At 36.9% G+C, this 23,012-nt stretch overlaps 1 protein-coding gene across 13 annotated transcripts in view; it reads right to left on the minus strand.

The window, feature by feature from the left end:
* The window catches only part of Pdlim5 (PDZ and LIM domain 5), a 258,113-nt gene that overhangs the window by 58,830 nt on the left and 176,271 nt on the right, over nucleotides 1-23,012 (minus strand). For 6 of the 13 annotated variants that reach the window (XM_087215824.1, XM_087215829.1, XM_087215828.1 and 3 more), the window contains 2 exons: nucleotides 13,881-14,024; nucleotides 586-773 (listed from right to left, as the gene is read on the minus strand). In XM_087215824.1, the coding sequence (XP_087071950.1) occupies nucleotides 586-773; nucleotides 13,881-14,024 (332 nt within the window). The remainder of the gene's footprint in view (nucleotides 1-585; nucleotides 774-13,880; nucleotides 14,025-23,012) is intronic. The other 7 variants (XM_004848090.3, XM_004848089.3, XM_004848088.3 and 4 more) reach the window with 2 other exon arrangements.

Below are 23,012 nucleotides of genomic sequence, written 5' to 3' on the forward strand. Positions count from 1 at the left end.
AAGTGACTTTATTTAACTGTGCAGAGTTGTTCCATCCTATCATTCAAGTATTCTTTTTCTCTTTCTAATACTATTATCTTTCTAACACTACTTCTGCATTGTAATTCTTCAGAGAACAGGAAGCAAAAGATTTTTCAACAACTGTTCGGTGGCAATAGATGTTTTTGTACATATTATAAAAACCAACATGTTCTATTTCCAGGAATAATCTTCCAAATATATAGTTTGTTATGAAATAAGACTCCAAATTTACAATTCAAAACATGGTTCTTGTGGCCAACTCTATAATTATAAATAGCAAGTGACAATTGCATCAAACATGAGAATGTTTATGACTTCAAACAGCAAAATGGCTATAGTTATAGTTTTTTCTAAATCTTCAATGGTTGAGAATGGGTTTCACTAGAGAATTCTACCATATATTCCATAACACTTTTTTTTTTTTTTTGGTACTGGGGATCGAACTCAGTCCTTACACTTGCGAGGCAGGTGGCAGAACCACTGAGCTAAATCCCCGGCCCCCATAACACATTTTTGTAACTGCCCAGTGAAGACAAGCATCAGTAAGAGGCTTCTCTGCCCTACCTGCTTGGTCTGGCCGCTGCCAGCCTGGAGACTTGATTGCGCTGGTGGAGCTCACGGGCTTGAATGCTGCAGCCGCCGTGAGGCTGGTTGCCCCTGGTCTGCTGGGGCCTGCGCTCTCTGAGCTCTCAGGCCCGCTCCGAGTTAGAGCTGCAGGTGGAGCCAACTGTTGAGAAGCCTCCTGAATATTACTGTAAAGGAAATAAAGAAAACAAAATTTAAATAGAAAAAAAAATAAAGGCAATGAAAAGAGGCAACACTTGTTCTATACCTTGGGAATTCTATTTAAAAGGTGTGCCATGAGAAAGTGGGCTGCTGAAAAATTTAAATAAGCAATCCCTTTAAGCAATAAACTAATTTCTTTTCCCCATCCTATCTTAATACTTCAGAAGAGCCAAATGGATTAAAACAATAAATTATTGGTGAATCCCTGAAAATCTCTGAAATGGGACTGATGCTTTCTTCTTTTGCCATTTTTCATTTTATAAACTAAGTTTCTCTGGCACCCCATCAGATATATTTTTTTCACTTGCACACTCAACTCAGTAAATATGTAAACACCTACTAGAGGCCAGATATTGTGCCACATGGTGATAAAGAAGAGACAAGGTCCCCTGCTTAAAAGAATGTCTAGAGACTAGACTACCATGATCTTCTTTCAACCAGTTATCAGCTTAATGGGAGGCCTCACCTGCACCAGTTTAGTTTAAAAATCATATGGCCTATATTACCAAGTCACTTGTTATTTACAATTATAGGGATAACAGAAAGCAACAATTTGAGGTGGCTCAAATGATATGATATAATACACGCTTTGGAAAGCTACAATAAGGAAGTTATTTTTTCAAAAGTGAATAGTAATAATTTCCCAAGTGCCTCTTGAATCTCACGTAACACCTAACACAGGAGGTATGTGATCGTCTATCCTTAACAAAGGTCAGCTTGCAGGCTGACCCTCGAATGGCATGTAGGAATTTGACTGATAAACTGTCCCCTGAAGTGACATAAAACTTTCTCTGAGTGTTAAGAGTTGCTCATGGTGCCCAAACTGTATAGACAGCATAGTTTATAATGAATACTACTTTCCTTCTGACAGTCTGGAATTTGGGTACAAACAGGGCACAGGGTGTCCATGTAACAAGTCCCCCCCAAAACTTGGGTCCTCGGTCTCCAATGAACTTCTCTCATAAACAGCACTTTGCATACTTTACCACAACTCCTTGCTGGAGGAATTGAGCATGCCCATGTGACTCCTGAGAGAGGACTCTTAGAAACTTGAGCGTCACTTTTTCTAGGCTTGGCCCTATGCACCTTTTTACTTTGTTGATCCTACTTTGTATTCTTAGCTGTAATAAACTGTAATCACGAGTATTACTATTTGCTGAGTCGTATAGATTAGTCTAGTGAAACACAAAACTTGAGGATAGACCTGGGGCACTTTGGCACTGAACAATTTTGAGAAATGAACTATAAATGCTTTAACTTTCATGAAATACTGCTTCTTATTCTTGTCCTTTCAAGTTCAAGTGAAACAGAGCCATCTTTTATTATTTCTGATCAGTTTTGTGAGAAACAAAACCTTGCTTGATGTTGAAAAATACAATGAAATGTGTAACACTTCAAAAACGTTTATCACAAACATAATTGCTTACTTAATGGGAATACTGAAAACAACTGTCACTAAAAGCAACACAAAAAAAAGCATTAATAGAAAAAGAGTTCAAACACTATTAGATAGTGGCTAGATGAGCACTTTAATATCTCTGTATGAAAATTATTTTCCTTCTCCAAGTCTCAGCCACCTAAATTTTAGATGAAGATAATAGTTCACTGGTAAGATTTCCATGATTAAATAGGATGATTATGTATAAAGTACTTAGCCTACTCTAAGGCACAGAATATAAGCTTAACATATGAAAAGGATAATTAATGTATTTGAATAATAAAACTTATTTCCAATAGTTTTGTTCATCAGAAATAATTCTGAAATACTTATATACAAGTGATTTTTGTTCTAAGATTAAATTCCTAATGACAATTTGTTAAAAATAACCAATAATCTACATAGTCATTTTTCTAAGGAGAACACTATAACCAAGCAATATTATAAGTTATAAATGAAACAAAAATATAATTTAGAAGTAACAAATAACCTATCATCATTTAATGTTTAGTAATCTAAAGGAATTAAAACTTAATTCCAGGGGAGTTGCCAAACAAACTTACTTAGGAGAGTAATTCAATAGGAGCCCAATGAAGTCTGGATGTGGGAACTGGTAATATTAGGCCAGGCCAGGGTATGAAAACACCCAAGGGAAGCACAGATCAACCCTCACACATCTGACATAGGGATTCCCTCCAGGAGGCTACTCTGGGTCTAATGCCAGTGAAACAAATCTTCAGATCTGGTGCAGGAAAAGGAGGCACTTCCTAACAGGAAAACGTGTCCAAAGGAAAAACTTGGTTCCTTGTAATGCTTTTCATGAAAGCTTTGGCACCAGAAGGTACTTAACTCTATACAAAGGATGGAAAAGCTACAGAATGGATGGAACCATTAAGAGGTGAAGGGAGAAGGTACAGTCTAGCGTGGCATTCAAAGCCTTCTAAGATAAACGTACAACCTACCTGCCTGACCATATCATCTCTCACTATGTCACAGGAACTCCATTCTGGCCATTCCTCAAAATTACATGTCTTTCAGGCTTTACACACTACATACCCCTCCCTCTCTCTGCAACTATCGAAATTCTACTCACAATTAACAGAAATGACAATATCCATCTCGCACTGTGTTCCATGCTAAGCAAGTAACAAATATTACTTCATTTAACTACTCAAGTTTCGAGACGTAGAGACACTCCTTTTAACTCATGGTACTTATTAATAGAATTAAATATACTTTTACACTGACTTGTAAAATACATCTTTAAATTATTAACAGAAACTTTCTTATGTATCTCATTTCCTCTAATACATTATAAACTACCTAAAGTTGGGGACTTTACTGTGACTTTGGGTATATAACATAAAACAGGTAAGTATCCTCATTTGTAAAATGGTGTAAAAATGTTGCCTTTATACCAAGGTTATTTTAAGAATGAAATTAAGCTCTATAGAGTACCTAGCACCCTGGCCTGACCAGCACACAGTAGAGGTGAAAGCAGTGAGAAGGACTGTATTCTTGTTTCTAAATCCCACAATATCTAGCTCAGTTGATAAGTACTTTTACTCAATAAACACTCACGACAATTATGCTACTAAATGTAGTTTGTGGGTAGTTTTGAGTCTAGGATTTTTCTAAAAATTAATTTTACTGGTACATTTTAGGTATACAATATGACATTGATCATTGGAAATTTGCACCTTTACATAATCTCTCTTGGTTCTTATTTTAACCCTCTTCCTCTACCCTCCCTTCAACCCCTCCATCCTTCCCTATTTACAAAGACTGTTTCCATTTTTGCATTTTCTTATATTAACTCCATTCCCTTCTTTCTTTTCCCCTACCCCTCCCACTTCCCCTTCCCCTTTGCCCCTTTATTTCCTATTTCACATTATCCTATTATACCTTTTAGTGCTTATTTACACTTTCAGTTTCTCACACTAGAGAAACTATTCAGTATTTACACTTGTGTCATATTTATTCACTTAAGAGTATCACCTCAATGTGCATCCATTTAGCTGTAAAGGTCTCTAATTTCTTATTTTTTATGGTTGAGTAATATTCTATTTTATAAAAAGACCACAATTTCTTTATCCAGTCTGAAGTTGATGGGCAATTGGGCTGGTTCCAAGTTTTAGCTATTACAAACTGTGCTATTGTGAACATGGGTGCACATGTATCACTGTGATATGATTCTTTTAATTCTTTGGGGAAGATACTCAGTAGGGGAATGGCTGGGTCAAATGGGATTTCCAGTCCTAGTTGTTCGATGTATCTCCATACCGATTTCCACAGTGGTCACACCACTCTACACTCCCACCAGGAGGGGAGCAGTGTTCCTCTTTCCCCATAGCCACACCAGCATTTCTTATTCATTGATTTCATGATAGCAGCCATTCTTTCTGGGGTGAGGTGGAATCTCAGCTTTGTTTTTATTTGCATCTCTTGAATGACCAGTGATGTTGAACATTTTTTCATATGTTTATTTGCTATTTCTACTTCTTTGTCTCAGAAATGTCTGTTCATGTCAGATGTCCATTTTTGGATTGGGTCTTTAAATTTGGGAGGTCTGATTTTTTTAAGTTCTTTATAGATTCTAGATAGTAGACCTTTGTCTAAGGAACAGTGGTTGAAAATTTTTTCCCACATTGTGGTTTGTTTCTTCACACTGTTGGTGGTTTCTCTTGCTGGGCATAAGCTTTTTAATAGGAAGAGATCCCATCTGTTGATTACTTGTGCTACTTCACGGGCAACTGAGGTTTTGTTCATACTTTTCCTACACCAATGTCTTCAAGAATTCTACCTAACCTCTGTTTCAGCCAGTTCAGTGTTTCTGTTTTAATATTTAGATCTTTAATCCATTTTGATTTTAGTTTAGCACTTGATGAGAGATACAGCTCTAGTTTTAATCTTTGGCAAGTTAAAACCCAGTATTTCCAGCACCATTTATTAGAGGCTAGCTTTCCTCCAGTGAGGGTGCATGGCTCCTTTGTTGAAGATGAGGTGGCTGAGTGTGTCTGGAGTTGTTTCTGCATCTTCTAATCTTTTCCACTGGCCCTCAGGTCTGTTTCTTTGCCAGTATCATGCAGTTTTTACCACAGTAGCTTTGTAGTATAGTTTCAAGTTGGGGGTTGTGACACCCTCTGCCATGTCTCTGTTGCCTAGAATTGCTTTTGCTATTCTAGGTCTCTTCATGTTCCAAATGAACTTTTGGATTGTTTTCTTGAGGTCCATGAGGTATGCTCCTCACATTTCAATTGGAATTGCACTGAATTTATATAGCAGTTTTGGAAGTATGGCCGTTTTCACTATGTTGATTCTTCCTATCCAGGAGCAAGGGATGTCTTTCCATTTTCTGATATCCTCTTCAATCTCTCTTTTCAGAGTGCTATAGTTTTCAGAGAAGAGGACTTTGATTTCTTTTGTTAGGTTGATTCCTAGGTATTTCCTTTTATGGATGCTATTGTGACAGGCATTTTTTTCCCATTTCTCTCTCAGTGAGTCTGTTGTTTGTGTACAGGAAAGCTACTGATTTTTGTGTGTTGACCTTGTATCCAGCTACTTTACTGAATTTGGTTATTAAGGCTAGAAGACTTCTGGTGGAGTTCTTAGGGGTCTTCTATAAAGAGTATCATGTCATCTGCAGATAATGACTTCTTCATTTCCTATATTTATTTCTTTTATAACTTTCTCTTGTCTAATTTTTCTGGCTAACGTTTCCAAAACTATATTGAACAGGTGTGGTGATAGTGGACATCCTTCCTTATCTTGTTCCTGATTTTAGTGTGAAGGATTTCAGTTTTCGACCATTTAGTATGATATTGACTGTTGGTTTTTCATAGATGGCTTTTGTCAGATTAAAGTAGAGAAAAGACCGTCTATTCCAATTTTTTGTAGGGTTTTTATCATGAATGCGTGTTGGATTTTGTCAAATGCTTTTTCTACCTCTATTGAGATGATCATATGGTTTTTGTCCTTTTGGCTCTATTGATATAGTGTATTACATTTACTGATTTGTGTATGTTGAACCATCCCTGCATCCCTGGGATGAATCCCACTTGATCTGGGTGTATGATCTTCTTGATGATCTTCTGCATTCTATTTGCAAGTATCCTACTAAGGATTTTTGCATCTATTTTCATTAGTGAGATTGGCGTATAGTTCTCTTTTTCGGTTGGGTCTTTCTCTGCTTTGGGGATCAAGGTGATGCTTGCTTCCAGGCATGAATTCAGGAGTATTATTTCCCTTTCAATTTCACTGAAGAGTTTAAACAGTAGTGGCAGTAGTTCCTCTCTAAATGTCTTGTAGAATTCAGCAGTGAAGCCATCAGGACCCAGGCTTTTCTAAGTTGGTAAGTTTTTTATTACATTTTCAATTTTATTGATTGATATTGCATTGTTTAGAATTTTCAGGTCTTCTTTGTTCAACTTTGGTAATTCATATGTATGTATTGACGAATCTGTCCATTTCTTCTGTGTTTTCCATCTTATTGGTGTATAGGTTCTCAAAGTAGGTATTGATGATCATCTGGATTTCTGCTGGGTCCATGGTAATTTCGCCATTTTCAGTCCTAATTGCATGGATTTGGGCTTTTCTTTCCTTTTTTTGATAAGGTTGGCTAAGGGTTTGTCAATTTTATTTATTCTTTCGAAGAACCAACTCTTGACTTCCTTGACTTTTTGGATCGTTCTTAGTCTCCATTCCATTAATTTGTGCTCTGATCTTTATAATTTCCTCCCTTGTGTGAGCTTTGGGTTTGTCCAGCTCTTCTTTTTCTAGAAGCTTGAGGTTCAGCATCAGGTTGTTTAATTGGGCTCATTCTGTTTTCCTAATATGAGTATTCATTCTATGAATTTCCCTCGTAAGACTGCTTTCATTGTGTCCCATAGATTGTGATATGTTGTATTGTCATTGTCATTTAATTGTAGGAACTGTCTGATTTCTTAATTTCTTCTGTGACCCATTGGTTATTAAGAAGTGTGTTGTTCACTCTTTTTTTTTTTGGTACCAGGGATCGAACTCGGGTCCTTGCGCTTGCACAGCAGGTGGTGAAACCACTGAGTGTGTGTTGTTTAATTTACATGTGTTTCTGAAATTCTTGAGGTTTCTTTTGCTATTGATCTCCAATTTCATCGAACTATGGTCTGATAATATACAGGGGATAGGTTCAATTCCTTTGCTCTTACTTAAACATGTTCTATGAACAAGTATGTTGTCTATTTTAGAGAAGGAACCGTGTGCAGCTGAAAAGAAAGCATATTCTGATTTGTGGGGTGGAACACTCTGTAAACATCTATTGAGTTCATTTGTTCAAGAGTTTGATTGAGTTCTAGTATTTCATTGCTTATTTTTTGTCTAATTCATCTATGTATTTGTGACAGTGGGGTATTGAGGTCCCCCACTACTACTGTATTAGTGCTTATCTGATTTTTCATGTCCATTAGTATTTATTTTATATAGTTGGGCATACCAGTGTTTGGTGCATATATGTTTATGATTATCATCTCTTCTCTTTGGATTGTTCTCTTTATAAGGATGTAGTATCCTTGTTTGTCTCTCTTATTCAGTGTTGGTTTGAAATCCATTTGATCTGCAAAGAAGATACCTACTCCTACTTTTTTTTCAGGTTCCTGTCACATGGAGTATTGTTTTCTACCCTTTAACTTTCAGTCTATGAGTTTCTTTCTAAATTGTGTTTCTTGTATGCAGCATATTGTTGGATCTTCCTTCTTGACCCATTCTGCCAGTCTCTTTCTTTTGATTAGTGAATTGAAACCATTAACATTGATGGTTATAACTGATACATATTGACTTACCATTGTCATGACTTTTTCTTTCTGTTGGATTCTACCCCTTCGCGTTTAACTTATTGTCATGCCCAATGGATTCATTCTGCTGGGCTTGCTGGGGTTGTGGTCATTGTTGTCTTTTCCTAGGATATTGTCTAAAACATTTTGGAGTGCTGGCTTGGTATTCATCAAGTTGCTAAGATAATCTTTGTCATGAAAGTATCTGATTTCTCCATCAATTTTGAAAGATAGTTTTGCAGGATACACCAATCTGGGTTGGAGGCTGTTTTCCTTTAGGGTTTGAAATACGTCAATCCAAGCTCTTCTTGCCTTGATGGTTTGTCTTGAGAAGTCTGCTGTGATTCTGATGGGCTTTCCTTTCTATGTGATTTGTTTCTTTTCTCTCACTCCTTGTAGAATTTTGTTCTTCTGTTGGGTTTCTAGAATCCTAACTATTATATGCCTATGTGTAGATTTTTTTTGATCAAGGCTAGTTGGAGTCCTATATGCCTCACTTATCTGTATGTCAAGTTCTTTTCCCCTCCTTGGGAAGTTTTCTGCCATCACTTCTGTGAACAGTTTTTTTGTCATCTGCACTCTCTCCTCTTTCCTCATTGACTCTTATCAGTCTTATGTCATTCTTCTTTGCATCATCTAGCAGCTGCGGATTGATTTCTCATGGTCCCTTACAATTTTAAAGCAATTTTTCTTTTCCTGGCCACTAGTTGCAATCTTGTCTTCTATATCTGAAACTCTGTCCTCACATGCACTCATTCTGCTGTGTAAACTTTCAATGGAGTTTTTAATCTACTGGAAATGTTTGCATCTGTTTTATGGATTCCATTTGTTTCCTATGTTGGGATTCCTTCATGTTACTCAGCTCCTCTATTTTTTTATCTGTGTCCTCTCTAGAGTTATTAATCATGTCTTGCACTATGGGCACCATCTCTGCTGTTATTTGGGAAATTATTTCTGAATTCATTTTTTCGAGATCCTCTTTTGTTGCCAATTCAGGGAGTCCAGGTGGTCGAGTATGAGATTGTTTCATCTTGTTTCCCTTTGCGGTTGCTTTAGGTGATCTGAAAGTCTGGTTTTGAGACTTGTTTACATTTCTTCTCATTTCAATGGGGGCAGGGGGGAATCTGTGCTGCTGGTGCCTGGGCGGCTCACCTACTTGGCCCTGGGGGTGGTGCTACAACATCCCAGAAAGTTCACCTCCTCTGTGCTGGGGGCAGTTCTGGTCCTCAGCGATGGGGTTGGTGTTATGGCAGCCTGGAAGGTTCACCTCCTGTGCGCTGGGAGTGGTGGTAAGGCAGCCCAGAAGGTTCACCTCCCCTGTGCTGGGGGTAGTTCTGTGGGGCAGTGGTCTTGAGTCTAGGATCTTAATGCCAGATATAATCTTGCTTCTCAACTCAATTTTAAATCACATAATTTTTCTTAGATTCCCATGCAATGAGCATCATACATGCTTAAAAAATTTAGGTGTCTTAGTTACTTTTCCATCACTGAGATAAAATACCCAGCACCCACAACTTAGGCTCACAGAAGTATTCTGTGGTTGATAATCTTAGGCAAAAACAGGATGGCAGAGGGGCACTGTGGAGGAGGTGCTCAGCCCAGGGCAGCCTAAAAGCAGAGTAAAGGGAAGAGCAGGAAGGGAGAAATCCCTTCTAGGCCAGGCCCCCAGTGGCCCACTTATCCAGACTAGGCCCCACCTCCTAGACTCACTTTCAGCTCTGAACTGATGAGTGCAATATCCCCAGGATCCAAAAGCCCTACCTCTGAACACACAAGCCTTTTGGGAGGCACTATAGACCAGTGATGGTGAACATTTTAGAGCTTTCAGTGATACAAACAGCCCACTGTAGCACACATGTCATAGGTTCATCACCACTGTTTTAGATCTAAGCCACAACAACTAGCTTGTACGCATTCTCTCCACTAAAGCAAGATGCTTAAATCTTTTTTAGATATAAAATGCCTGAAGCAGATTATAAAATATTATAAAACTAAGTTACAAGCAAGAAAATTGTTCCATTTTTATGCTTAAATTCAGGATTGATCATCAGTTCAATTTTCTCTGAGGAAATAAGAATCTCATTTATTTAAAACATTTAATGTAGTAATGAGTGAATATTAATCTAGATAAACATATCTAAATATATGATATCCAGGTTTCTAAAAATCTTAGCATGTCTTTTTTCTAATTATTAACTGTTGACTACTATTTAAAGAAAACATATAAATATTAGGTACAATGTACTAAAGGCAAAAGGATTACTAAGGACATTAGCCACAGTATTTTACATTTGGAAATACAATGTTATCGGTAATCACTAGCAGCAAAATATTCTAAAATTAGCAACTAATTTGTTAGTATAGTAGCATGGTTACTTCTTAGACTGCTATGTTATTTCTGAACTCATTATTCAAATATATTTTTCAAAATGTGCTTAACGTATACCAAACTTCTAAACAAAATTAAAGTTCTTTCTAAAGGATTCTAATAAGGATATCAATATATATCTACAAAGACCTACTGCTAATACCACAGATACTGAAAATAAAATATGGTCATTTTCAGAAGACTGCCAAATAAACACTGAAATAAAATAATAAATTAATATTACTTGGAACTAAAACACACATCACAGTTTTTGTTTCATGTTTCAAAACCTGAAAACGGAGAAAATATACTAGAAGAGTACAGAGTTCTTTTCAAAATTAAGCTAATATGGAAAAAAGACAAAAGGAACAAAAGTTAACTTTCAGTGTCAGTAACCTGGTTATCTTGAGTTGGCATTCTTTTCCCATATTTGTTTAACTATTACAACAAATAAAGTTCAGCTACAGATTGGGAACACCTGGGAATTTTAATCATATTATCAAAGGGAAAACTGCTTAAAAAGTAATCTTGAGAGTAACTTTTATTCCAATTACATGTTTAAATAAGAAAAAATCTATCAGTATATCAACAGGTTTAACTATCAATGCCTAAGCTAAATAGTTTTTAGCTAAAGTCTCACCAAAAATATATTACTATTCAGGTGCTGAAATGGCAGGCAAGTAACATTTTTGGGAGGGCACTAACTACAAGAAACATTGTATTTTACAGAATTCTTCCCTGAGAACTCTACAAAAGGACCTGGATGTATAGGGGTTCATGAGTGTCCTTCCTTTCCAGGAATCTGTGTTTATAAGAAAATTTTTATATTTTACTAAGCATAATTCCTGACAGTTTTTACACCAAGGCTCACAATACTAAATATACTGTAATGCAAAGAAACAGGTTTGGTGTTATACTGTAATTACAATTTTAAAGGTGGTTGTCAAAAAAAAAGCAAAACTCAAGAGATAAAACATCTCTGACACTATGTAATCTCCCCTTTTGGGAAACCCTTTAGGTTAATAAGGGTTTTTTAGGAACCCACATTCTTGCTTCCCAGAATGCCAACTAGCTTACCTTGTCAAGAACCATTTCCTTTCTCAACATCAAATATATTTTTTCTGTACTCTATTGCTATTAATAAAAAGCAAAGACAATGGCTACTAACCCTTGCTTTAGAAATAGGTCACCAGTCCTTAACCGCATACATAGCTCTAGCTCTATGTACTGGCACCCTTCTGGAGAGAAGATCTATGTATGAGCATAGGCACTTTTCTGGAGAGAAGATCTATAGCAGTGGTGGCAAACCAACGGCTCACATGAGACAACAGGCTGTCTGTATCACTGAAAGTTCTAAAAGGTTTGCCATCACATTCCATCAGGTTCTCAAAGTGTGGAAATGTGGTCAGTAACCTAGCTCTCTACAACCTTAGCCCTGACAAGGGAAGACTGCTAGTCATTTAACTCTCACAATTCTGCAACATAAAATAATTATGGGTATTTTTTTCTTAAAGGATGATTATTTCTCTTCCTGTTTAAACACCTTTAAAAGTAATCCTAAAGTTAAAATCAAACACCTTTAAAACCTCTATAACACTGGGAAGAACACAAGCATGTAACAAGACAGCCTAGTTACATCAAGTTATTACTGTTGACAGTCATAGTTATACACTCTGCCACTGATTTTCTGTTGTCAAAAATGATTTTATATAAATTTTTGAAAAATAAATAATTTTATACAGTCGAGGTGACACACTTAGAGAATACTTGGGGTGTTTCTATTTTTTACATTATGAGTAATAATTCTGGCCTAATCACTAGGTCAAGAGAAACACTAACTGTCGTGTTTTACACGGCTGTGATTTGGCTCTGGAGTATCCCCTAAGGATCCTGTGGTAGGCTTGATGCCCAACCCGGGGCATGACTGGGAAGCAGTGGGACTAGCACAAGGAGAGGTGCACTGCAGAAAGTTAGGTCATGGGGTGGGCGCACCCTTGGAGGGGTACTGGGCCCCACCCCCCTCTCCCTTGGTGCTCCTTGTCCCTTGTAACTCACCACACACTCACCACGATGATGGTCTGTCTTGCCATAAGTCCAAAAGCAGCACAGACATCTGACTACAGACTGAAACCCCTGAGACAAAACAAACTTTTCCTTCTTATACATTGCTTACTTCAGGTGTTCTGTCACAACGATGGAAATCTTACCAACACAAATATTTCCTAGAAATGGTAAAAAGCAAGTTGATTTTTCAAGCAAAACCCTCATGTTTAAGAACTGTTATGATAGTAGCCAAAGAAAATCAATTATTAGTATTTTTCATTTTTTAAAAAGATATGTCTTACTAAGATACGTCCATGCAATATAAGGCAGAATGCTACTACAATTTAAATACTGGCACAGCTACTCATAACAAGCATCAAGTGTGTTAATGAAAAAAATCACAAAGAATTAAAAGGTGAGCTAATAGTTTTTAAAACTCACAAAATAATGGGCCTGTGGATGAAGACTGCATTGAAATTATAGTTAACTAGAAACCAGGTAACAATCAGCTCTAGGATTGCTCATTGGCCTGTTACTATGGCGATGAGTGTTAAGAGTAGGCAGCATCCTTACAGCAGGCCACCACCTACCATGTCCACTTCCCTCAGTACCTTGCTTTCTTAATAGGCACAGAGCCAGTTGATTTCAGGGGGGACTGGAAATAAAGGAAAGCTACAAGCTTGGACATAGGGCGGATGCACAGAGCACCCAGGAGGAAGCAATACGGTTCAGGACTGGAGAGCCTGGTGAGCATTTAGAAGGAGTTTTAAATTAAAAAGAAAAAAACACATACTACCAGTAGTAGAAAGTAGTCTGAAGTCTATGATTTGAAACACTTCCTTTGAGAGTGAGAGGGAGGGAAGTGCGAGGCAGTGAGGGCATGAGAAAAGAAGGACTGTGAGTTTATTATTCTACTCATATACAAAATGGACTAGATTTTCACCAAAAGTGGGCAAGGTAATCTTTTAGAAAGCATTTAAACAGAAATTATATAAATACAAAACAAACCCCTACCAAACAATTTCTCTTTTTTTAGTGGGAGAAAGGGGTGTTTCAGTACTTAGGCTGTAGGAGAAGATATCAACGGAAACTTAATTTCTACTTGATTCTGTTTCAAATATAAAAACTGAAAATTATAACACTCCTAAAAAGTCAGTAACTGTATGACATGTAATAATCCACACAAGTAAGAAATGCACATAAATGATATCAATGGGAAGAGGTCAAAGGATGATTTTTTAAAACAATAGCAACAAATACTGTGGGGTCTACCCATGGTTTATAGAATGGAGCTACTACACACTGAAGAGGTCACGGTGGAGCATTGAGTCTTTCAAACATTTTATTTGAAGTGACTGTCAGACGTTGAGAATTCTGGGGACACATCAGACAGACACTGCACATGTACTCAGTTCACCTGGTTCTTGCAGCAATGACAGCAGACACTGTAGCAGCTGCACTGCTCAGAACTGCAGCACTGTATCTAGCAGGAGGAGAGAAGGTAGAAAAGTTTCGAAAACCATCCAAAGAACCTTCTACATTTCTCGTGGAGCTGCTTAAACTGATAAGTAGGAAAAGAAAGGAAAGGAATATAAAAGTAAGAAAAAGTAGCATAATAAATACAAGATAGCAATCTTTCTATACTAATATTTAGATATTATAAAGGTGTACAATATCTGAGATGTAATAGGAGTTCAATTATTTAATGCTGGTGTGATTTTTGTAAGAAATTAAAATTCGATGTACAATTCTATATAAAACTAATTTTTACATATAAACATTCTTAAATGTTCAAGTTCTCTAGTTCTATTTAAAATTAAGTGAAAAATCATATAACATGCATTTGAAGACTGATTTGCCAACAATTAAGTAAGAAATAAATCTACATATAAAGCTGAATTTCTACAACCACAGAAAGAAAGGTTAAGTGGATTTTTCCAAAAGATCCCTACATCAATGTTACCACAGAGATGATATATACCAATAATGTGACATTTTAATGAGACCTATATTTCCAGGAGAAAGACGTACAACTGCCTGCTTGTTCAGAAGCAGCAGTATGTATTAATATGAACAAGAAATAACTGTTTAAAATGTTGAGAGCAGAGCTCTTTGGAAAGAGCAGGCACTTTTGCAAAAAATAAACAGTATTTTATAGTGCATGCGACCAAAACATTGCCTTCTTTGCAGAGTTCCGTATTTCTATTTTAACTTAGCTCTGCAAGGATTCTGAAATGCTGAGATTAAATTTCATCTTCAGAACTCTTATTACTTAATAATAATTATTTTCCCTTGGTCTTTTAGAAAAGGTTAAATACCTAGTATTAGGACTGCAATAGTATTAAAATTGGTTATCAAACTGCAATTAAGAATTAATCTTTAGCTGGGGATTTAGCTCAGTGGCACCAGCGTCTGCCTTCCAAGTGCAAGGTCCTGAGTTCAGTACCCAGTACTGAAAAAAGAAAATTAATCTTTATTAAGTAAAACAGTCTCAAATACATTGTGTGAAATTTGTCTCTCTTCTTTATTTATAGGTGTAAGTTATTGATCAAGCCCATCACTATGGTCTAACCACTGTTTTCAGAAGTTTGTAGCAATGACTACCTTCTACACAAAGTAATTATTTGCCAAACTTAACAATGGTGAGAGCTCAGATGTCTAAAACTGTTGAGAGTGAGCATAAATCCTCTCTCTCTGTCAAAAGAATCTGATATGTTATTAAACCCAGTTTTATATTATATAGCTATACAAACCACTGGAAGGAATTAAAGAAACAGTAGTCAATTTCAAAAAACTATAAAGCATTGTTAACGCTGTATAATTTTGTGCACATCTATCCAGTAAATTGAACTGTACTGTTATGTTTTAACAACAGTTGTGAATGATTACTAAAGGAAAAAAGAAAGGGAGCTGGAGAGAGAAAAGAAAGATGTTACCGATGGCAGAGCAAGGTGCTAAGTGTTAAGGTAAAGAATGACATTACCAAGTAATTGACTTTTGAGTTTCTTAAAAATTGCATCTCTGAGGAAACAGTTACTATTTAGGAGGAAATAATGACAAATAATAAGAACTAGAAATTTAAGTTATAAAAACATCAGTTAAAAAATCAGCTAAATTATCTTTCCCAGTAAGAAAAGGAAACTAATGATTTTCTCCTATCATATTATATCACAAATAATAATATAAGAGGACTTACATCAGCAGAGTTGCAATTTTATATAAGTGGCCTTATTTATCTGAATGCACTTAGAATATGTATAGGCACTGGGGAGCATATTACAACCTTTTCTCTCTTTTAAGAGTTAAAAGCTCTTAATTCAGAAGACCAGACTTATGAGAAACTCAGAAAGGTGACTTTGCAAATCACAGAGTGAAAATAAGACATGGATTTCCTAATTCTATATTAGGGTTAAAAACCCAACCCCAGCATACACAGAATACAAAAGCAGTGTGAAGCGGTGCTCTGCCGCCAGCCAGTGCCAAGCACTTCTGCCTACATGTTAGTATGTCAGTTCTGTAACTGATGGTCACTTTTTCTTTTTTAATCAAACAGTTTTAGTATTTAGGTTCACTACCAGCATTGAAATTGAGACACATGGATAAGGAAAAACTCCACCTAGAATAAGTAGTTGCTACTTTAGAAAGTGTGGCTACTTGGCTACCAATATTTAACACTTAAGGAACTGCAGGGAGGTGAGGTCCACTCTTAAGTAGGTCTTCCAGAGAACTGTCAAACCTAAGTTTTCAGAAGTAAAATAAACAAGACAGAGGAGATAATAATTAAAAGTACAAAAGGCATTTAATCATTCATACCACCTTTTAAAATGCACATTAATTCAATTCTGGGAATATTGCCAGGTGGTTGTTTAAAACAAGAGGTTAAAACCAGAACCAACACCCTTAAACACCACAAAATATAAGCTGTTCTTCCCCCACATCCTTTAACATGGCTACTTCCATGTGACAAAGGGTTATGCATACAGGGGGAAAGATGGATAGGAATTCTCAGTCACTGAACATGTACTGTGAATGCGCTAAGAAAATTTTGACTCTGAGAAATAAGGTGTTCAATACCATAGATGTAAAGGTATAAAGGTCAGATGGAATTTGGGCCAGGTCTACCTGTACTATTCCCATTACATAATGCTCTCCAGCACTTCTTGGTGCAGTTGCTCAAATAATAAATGACAAGAAAGCAACCAGAAATTCCCTTTCAAGTCAGAATGCTGCATCTGTGGATATGAAATTGTGTGGATGTTGCTTAACTTTATGTAAACCAAGTACTGTATCAAGTTACATGGTATGCAGTTACATGCAACTGTGGTGCTGAGTGTATTTCACTTGGCTTTTCTGATAACTATACCCTTTTTCCCCCCTCTTCAGAATAACAATTAATTTTAGAACTATTATCAAGTAAAGAAAAAAGGAAAAATGTTGGTTTCAAAGAAGAAAGCAACAAATACAACACTTGGGGAGAAATTAAACAGGAAAAATATAAATTTACCTATTATTTTCTTTAAAAGCCTCTGGATTAAAAAAAAAAAAAAAAAAAAGAAGGGAAGCCGGGGATTTGGCTCAGTGGTCTGTTGTTTGGCTTGCAAGCGCAAGGTCCCAAGTTCGATTGCCAGTACCAAAACAAACAAACAAAAAAAAATAGAAGGACAATTCATGTTACATTGATTTTTAAACGGAAAATATCATACTATGATGAAGAAACAGAAAAGGAGAGCCTACTATATTCCCATTTTTCATTTAGAAATTATCACTTTAAATGTACAGAGTTTAAGAGAAGTATCATGGTAGAACTATACTATCACTTAAGAAGTAGAGAAAAAGAGTTAAAATAAGAAATATTCTGCAACATGAGTCAGCAAATCATGGACCAAAGACCGAATATGACCTGCTATCTGTCTTTGTACATCCTAAGAGCTAAGAATGGTTTTCATATTTTAAATTTTTTTAATTAAAAGAATTATTTCATGTAACTTCACATGTAAAAAAACACAGGAAATTCTAATTTCAGCATTCATAACTGAAGTTACATCTGAACAGCTCTAAAGTCATTCACTTACATATCTATGACTACTTTCACAATCTACAGAGAGGTGAGTAATTATGACACAATATACAGCCCACAAAATTTGAGGTATTTTAATACCTGGACCTTTGGAGAAAAAAAGCTGCTGAACCTTGTCCTTTAGAAAAACCTCCCCAAACAGCTCAGAGTAAACTGTCAAATGTCCAGGTCTTCTGACTGTTGTTAGAACTGCTCACACTGCTCTGAGGCAGCTGTGGTCTCAGGCTATCTGTCCTTCAGTTGTCTCCCAAAGCTTTTCTCTCTATCATACTCGCTCCAGTGCACCCGGCCTTCCACCTCTTCTTGGAACAGATTCTGCTGCTTCCCACCACAAGACTCCAGAAAGCCTCCTACCTCTAGTTTTCTAAACTCCTGTCCTTCCACACCTCCACTGGGCTGACTCCTCAGCAGCCCTCTGAGCTCAGTTTAAATGTCACCTCCTCCTGAGGCTTTCAGTTCCCCAGGGCACCGGGGTTATTACACACTTTCACATACTTCATCTTTTTTGGTTAGAAGCAGCTCTGATTAATAATATGTCAACAGCAGCCTAAACTGGTTCTTTGTTGCTTAAATGAGTTTTTGTTTCTCACCAGAGAGAGATATAAAGACTTTCTCCTTCCCAGACATGTTTGCAGAATTGGGCCTGCAGCATGTTAACCCATGTTTCCTAAAAATGAACAAAGAGCTATTGTGTCTTTCTCTGCACCGTGTCTACACTTTCAAGATGGATCCACGTTAACAATCTGTCCAGGCAAATCAGGCATGATGTTGTCTTAATAACTTACCATTTCCACCATCCTCTGGGACCATGTGAGAGGAATTTTTTTCCATCCCCTAATCCTGACCATTGCAAATAATATTCTTATGCTATGTACTCTATCTCCTCCCTTTTCTTGAAGGGTGTCAATTGACTTATCCCTCTTTCTTACACTGGATAGTCTGTATCCTCATTTGAAAATGCTATAGATTCTCTTATAAAAAAACTATATTTACCTGTTATTTTCCTGTTCCCCTTAAGAGCCAAACTCTGAACTAACAGTGTATCACCAACCTGTCATACTTCAATCATCCCAACTGTGCTCCACACTCCAACACTCCATAAAGTCATATTCAAGGTCACTAATGACCTCTTTGTCGATAAATCTGACTGAAAATGGGTATTCATCATTTTTATTGTGGTAAAAAACCCCCACATATCAAAGAATTTACTATCTTAATCATTTTAAGTGTACTGTCCAGTTAAGTGTACCTACATATTCATGTTATTGTGAACTAGAACTCCAAAACCATTTCATCTTGCACTCTTCTCATTAAATAACTCCCTTTTCCCCTTCCCTCAGCCTCTGGTAACCACCTGTCTATTTTCTGTTCATATAAACTCGGCTAATTTAGATATCTCATATACTGTAATCATCCAGCATTTGTCTTTCTGTGAACATTCCTCATTTCCCTGAGTCTCATCGGAACCAAATGACCACTCTTCCTCTTGTCTTCTGCACCATGACCCCATACACTTGTCTTTCTGCCCTGGACCCTATTTGTTAGTATTCTACTATCATTAGTAGAGCGACATACTGCTCCTTCATAGCTTTAAATATCTTCTGCATATTAAGTGTCCCAGATTTATAATTTGCACTCAGCTCTCTCCTATGAGCAGCAGCCAGTATTCTGAATGATCTTTGAATATTTTAATAGCTGTATCACAGCATAAGTGAATTAACTTTTCTCAAATGAACTCTTAAGACCTTTCCCAAAATATGTTCTTCTAATTGACGCACTTCCTCTTACCTGTTTAAAAAACAAAAAACAGGGGCCAGAGGTTTAGCTCAGTGGTTCTGCCTCCTGCCTCGCAAGCCAAGGACCCGAGTTTGATCCCCAGCACCAAGAAAACAAAAACAAAACAAAAAAACCTTTTATTTCTCCCTCACCACCTCCAGTCATCCATCACCATACCCCAATTAACCTACCTGAAATCCAATCTTGAATCTACCCTGCTATTCTCTATGGCCACCTCCCTTTCTCATCCAGACTGTTATAAACACTACCTTATACCAGTGGTTTAGGAATTATCTAACTGTTCTCTCGTCCCCTCAATCCTGCCACATATAAGCCCCTGCATTGTCTGCCATGACCTAGTGTAGTCCAAAGTGCCTTAAGAAAAACAAAATGGAACAAAACATTTCACCGTAATCATTTAACCTTACAATGGATTCCCACAGCAGTTAGTGTAATATCCAAAATCCTCAACATGTTCTACACATTCCTGAATGGCCTGTCATTGGCCTGGCATGATGTACCTCTCAAGTATCTTCCCACACCAATTTTCCCTTTATTCATGTACCTCCATTCACAACAGATTATTTTTCCAATAGCTTGAACAAAATCCTTCCATAATTCAGGCCATTATTAATTATAATGTAATACTGATTTTAGTTTAATATTTAACTTACATGTTATATTTTGATAATTAAAGTGTTTTCTCATTAAGAAAGCATCTAAAATCTTTCTAATAAATTTACAATGTATTAAAATTATCCTCAGCAATCTGCTAACGTGACTAACTTACTATATGGTAGAGCCACTATACTACCAACTAGTTGAATGGAGAGAACAAACACGGGGCTGCAGGGTGTTAAAGTTCTCTTATCAGTAATAATATTTCTATATGTTAATTTGCCTCATTCAGATTCTGATGGAATTTAATGCAAATTAAGAAGGATTGAACTCTCAACAAATGTAAAGTTTTAAACATCTGAGAAATCTGGGCATGGTGGCACACGCCTGTAATTCCAGCACTCGGAAGGCTGAGGCAGGAGGATTGCTCCAAGTTTGAGGCCAGCCTGGGTTGTTACATAGTGAGTTCAAGGCTAGCCTGAACTATAAAGTGAGACCCTGTCTTAAAAAACAAAACAAAACAAAAAACATCTGAGAAAGAATGCAGAAACTTCCTTCAGCAGCAAAAAAACTTTCAAGCCCACCATGGTAACACACATCTATAATCCCAGCATTCTGGGAGGCTGAAATAGGAGGATCATAAGTTTGAGCACAGCCTGAGCAACTTAGAGAGATCCTGTCTCAAAACTAAAAAGTTAATAAAGGGTAGGAATGTAGCTTAGTGGAAAGGCCCTGAGTTTAATCCCCAGTATGAAAAAATGAAACAAAACAAACCTTGTAGTCTCCAATTAAAAGCCACTATTTTCCATATAAATATGATAAAAATATTAGAATGACATATCTCTACTTGAGAAATTTTCAATACAAGAAAAAGCTCACAGATGTTAAAATACATATTTTATAGCATATAAAGGTAGAAAATAAATTGTCCTTGGTATTTTCACTCTTTCATAAAGCAAACTTTCATGCAATAAAATTGCTAAAGCAGAAACTGGAAATGTATCAGGGTTATAGCTGGATTCTGCCTTTTAGGGGTCCAATGACATAGCAAAGCTATTTATTTTAGCCAAGGAAACTGCTAGTCATCTGGAAAAATGAGTATCTTTTCCTGGCTTCCTCACAATAAATATGGTGTGGTCACTTATAATTGTGATCTCCCTTCTGGAAAATTAAATCAACTAAAACTCAGGTGTAAAGTTCTGGTACTCTGAATCACAGCTAAATTTATTAACTGATTTCAGTCATCTTTGTGCTCTACATGTGGCAGGGGGAGGATTATGTGTTAGAGACTAAACAAAGGTTATGAAGTAAATTAGCAAATATAAAATACCATCCAAAACCACATACTTTTTAAGAGCAAAAAAAGACCCAAAGAATTCTCTCCCTCTCTCCCTGTGCTGAGGATGGAGCCCAGCCCCATGCATGGTAGGTAAGCACTCTACCACTGAACTACATCCCCCGTCCAAAGAATTACTTTTCTAGGAGTTTCACACTTACTGAACCAAGGAAAAGGTAGGAAAGCAAAAAGGGATATTGCTGAAGGAACTGGAACTATTTGCTGCTATATACTAAACTTGTTTCCCACCCTGAGGTTCATGTGTTGAAATCCTGAAGCCCCATGTGATGATATTAGGAAGTGGGTGACTAGGTCATCAGGTCAGAGTCCTCACGAATGGGAATGGAATTAGTGCTTTTTGTTGATGTTGTTATTTGGGGTTTTTTTTAGTACTGGGGATTGAATCTAAGACCTTGAGCATACTACATACGTGCTCCACCACCTAATTCCCCAGACCAGATTAGGACTCATAAAGGACACCTCAGAGAACTGCTTCTTTTGCCATGTAAGGACACAGGAAGACAGCATTTTGTGAACCAGTAAGTAGATCCAACAAGACACTGAATTTACTAGAGCCTTGACCTTAGACTTCTTAGCCTCCAAAACCATGAAAAATAAATGTGTGATATTTAAGCCACTCGCTTTGGTAACTTTTTTGGATAACTTTTGATATAGCAGACTGAATTAAGACTGCTATAAGGTGGGGAAGACTTTTCTCTTGGTTGACATACTCCACTTTCTCTTCCCTTAAAGACACTGTTTTACTTCCTTTCTTTGTCTGTTGTCTTTCCCTAAAGTAGTTTGTCATTATTAAGTGTCCAGTCTTAATATTTTATGAACTCTTAGAAGTATCTTGATTATTCCTTGATCTCTATAGAGAAAAAGTTCTATGCAGTCTAAAGACAAAACTGGTAAAGATGAATATATATTATATGTATAAAATATAATGTGCAGATTTCAACATATAATAGCAACTTAAAAACCATTTGCAACAGTACCCTGATAAAGGCCCAACTCTTCCTTAGCTGCGAGGCACTTAAATTCACCTTGGCCCCTCTGCATCATCAGTTTCTTCTCTGATCATTTCTAGCAATGATTTCAGAGACTTATTAGTCAGAAACAGCTTTGCCCTGTGGGCAAAAATGTCCTGTTTTTTTGTATTAAAATAGTATTATAAAAATTTATATATGACTCAGGATAAACAATATATTTGGTGGTGTTGAGTCAATCTGTCATCTATCTGAAAATGTGAGTGAATTTGTCTGAATGCCTCACATTGAGATGTCCTCAGAGAGACCAAGGCAGCATCATAGGCTCCAGTGAATGTCCTGCCAGCATTAGAGAACAACAGCCATGTGGCCACACTCTCTAGCTCTAGCTAGACAAAACAAACAATAATTAACAACAACAACAAAAAAATCAACAACATTCAACAATAAAAGATAATTACCTGGATTCCTACTTCTGTGTCAGGTACCTTCACATAATTCTGAGCCCACTTTAATTCCCTCCCCTTATGGAGCTTACATTCTAGTGCCCAATTTCTTCTAACAGACCCTGAAGATCAACTCCATCTTCTTGTCATCTCTGTTCACCTACTACCTCTTGAGGTGCAAATTCCTTCAGTCATCCCTTATATCCTGGACTCTCGGATCTTTACTGCTCTGTGCATTTCCTCATCTAATCAGTTCCTGTCCCTCTTGGCTCTTACAAACTCTCATTCTATCTCCTTTTACCATTCT

Source organism: Heterocephalus glaber, unplaced genomic scaffold (genome assembly GCF_053883595.1).
Source record: "Heterocephalus glaber isolate CG9 unplaced genomic scaffold, H.glaber_assembly_v1.0 deba00001454, whole genome shotgun sequence".
Classification (NCBI taxonomy): domain Eukaryota; kingdom Metazoa; phylum Chordata; class Mammalia; order Rodentia; family Bathyergidae; genus Heterocephalus; species Heterocephalus glaber.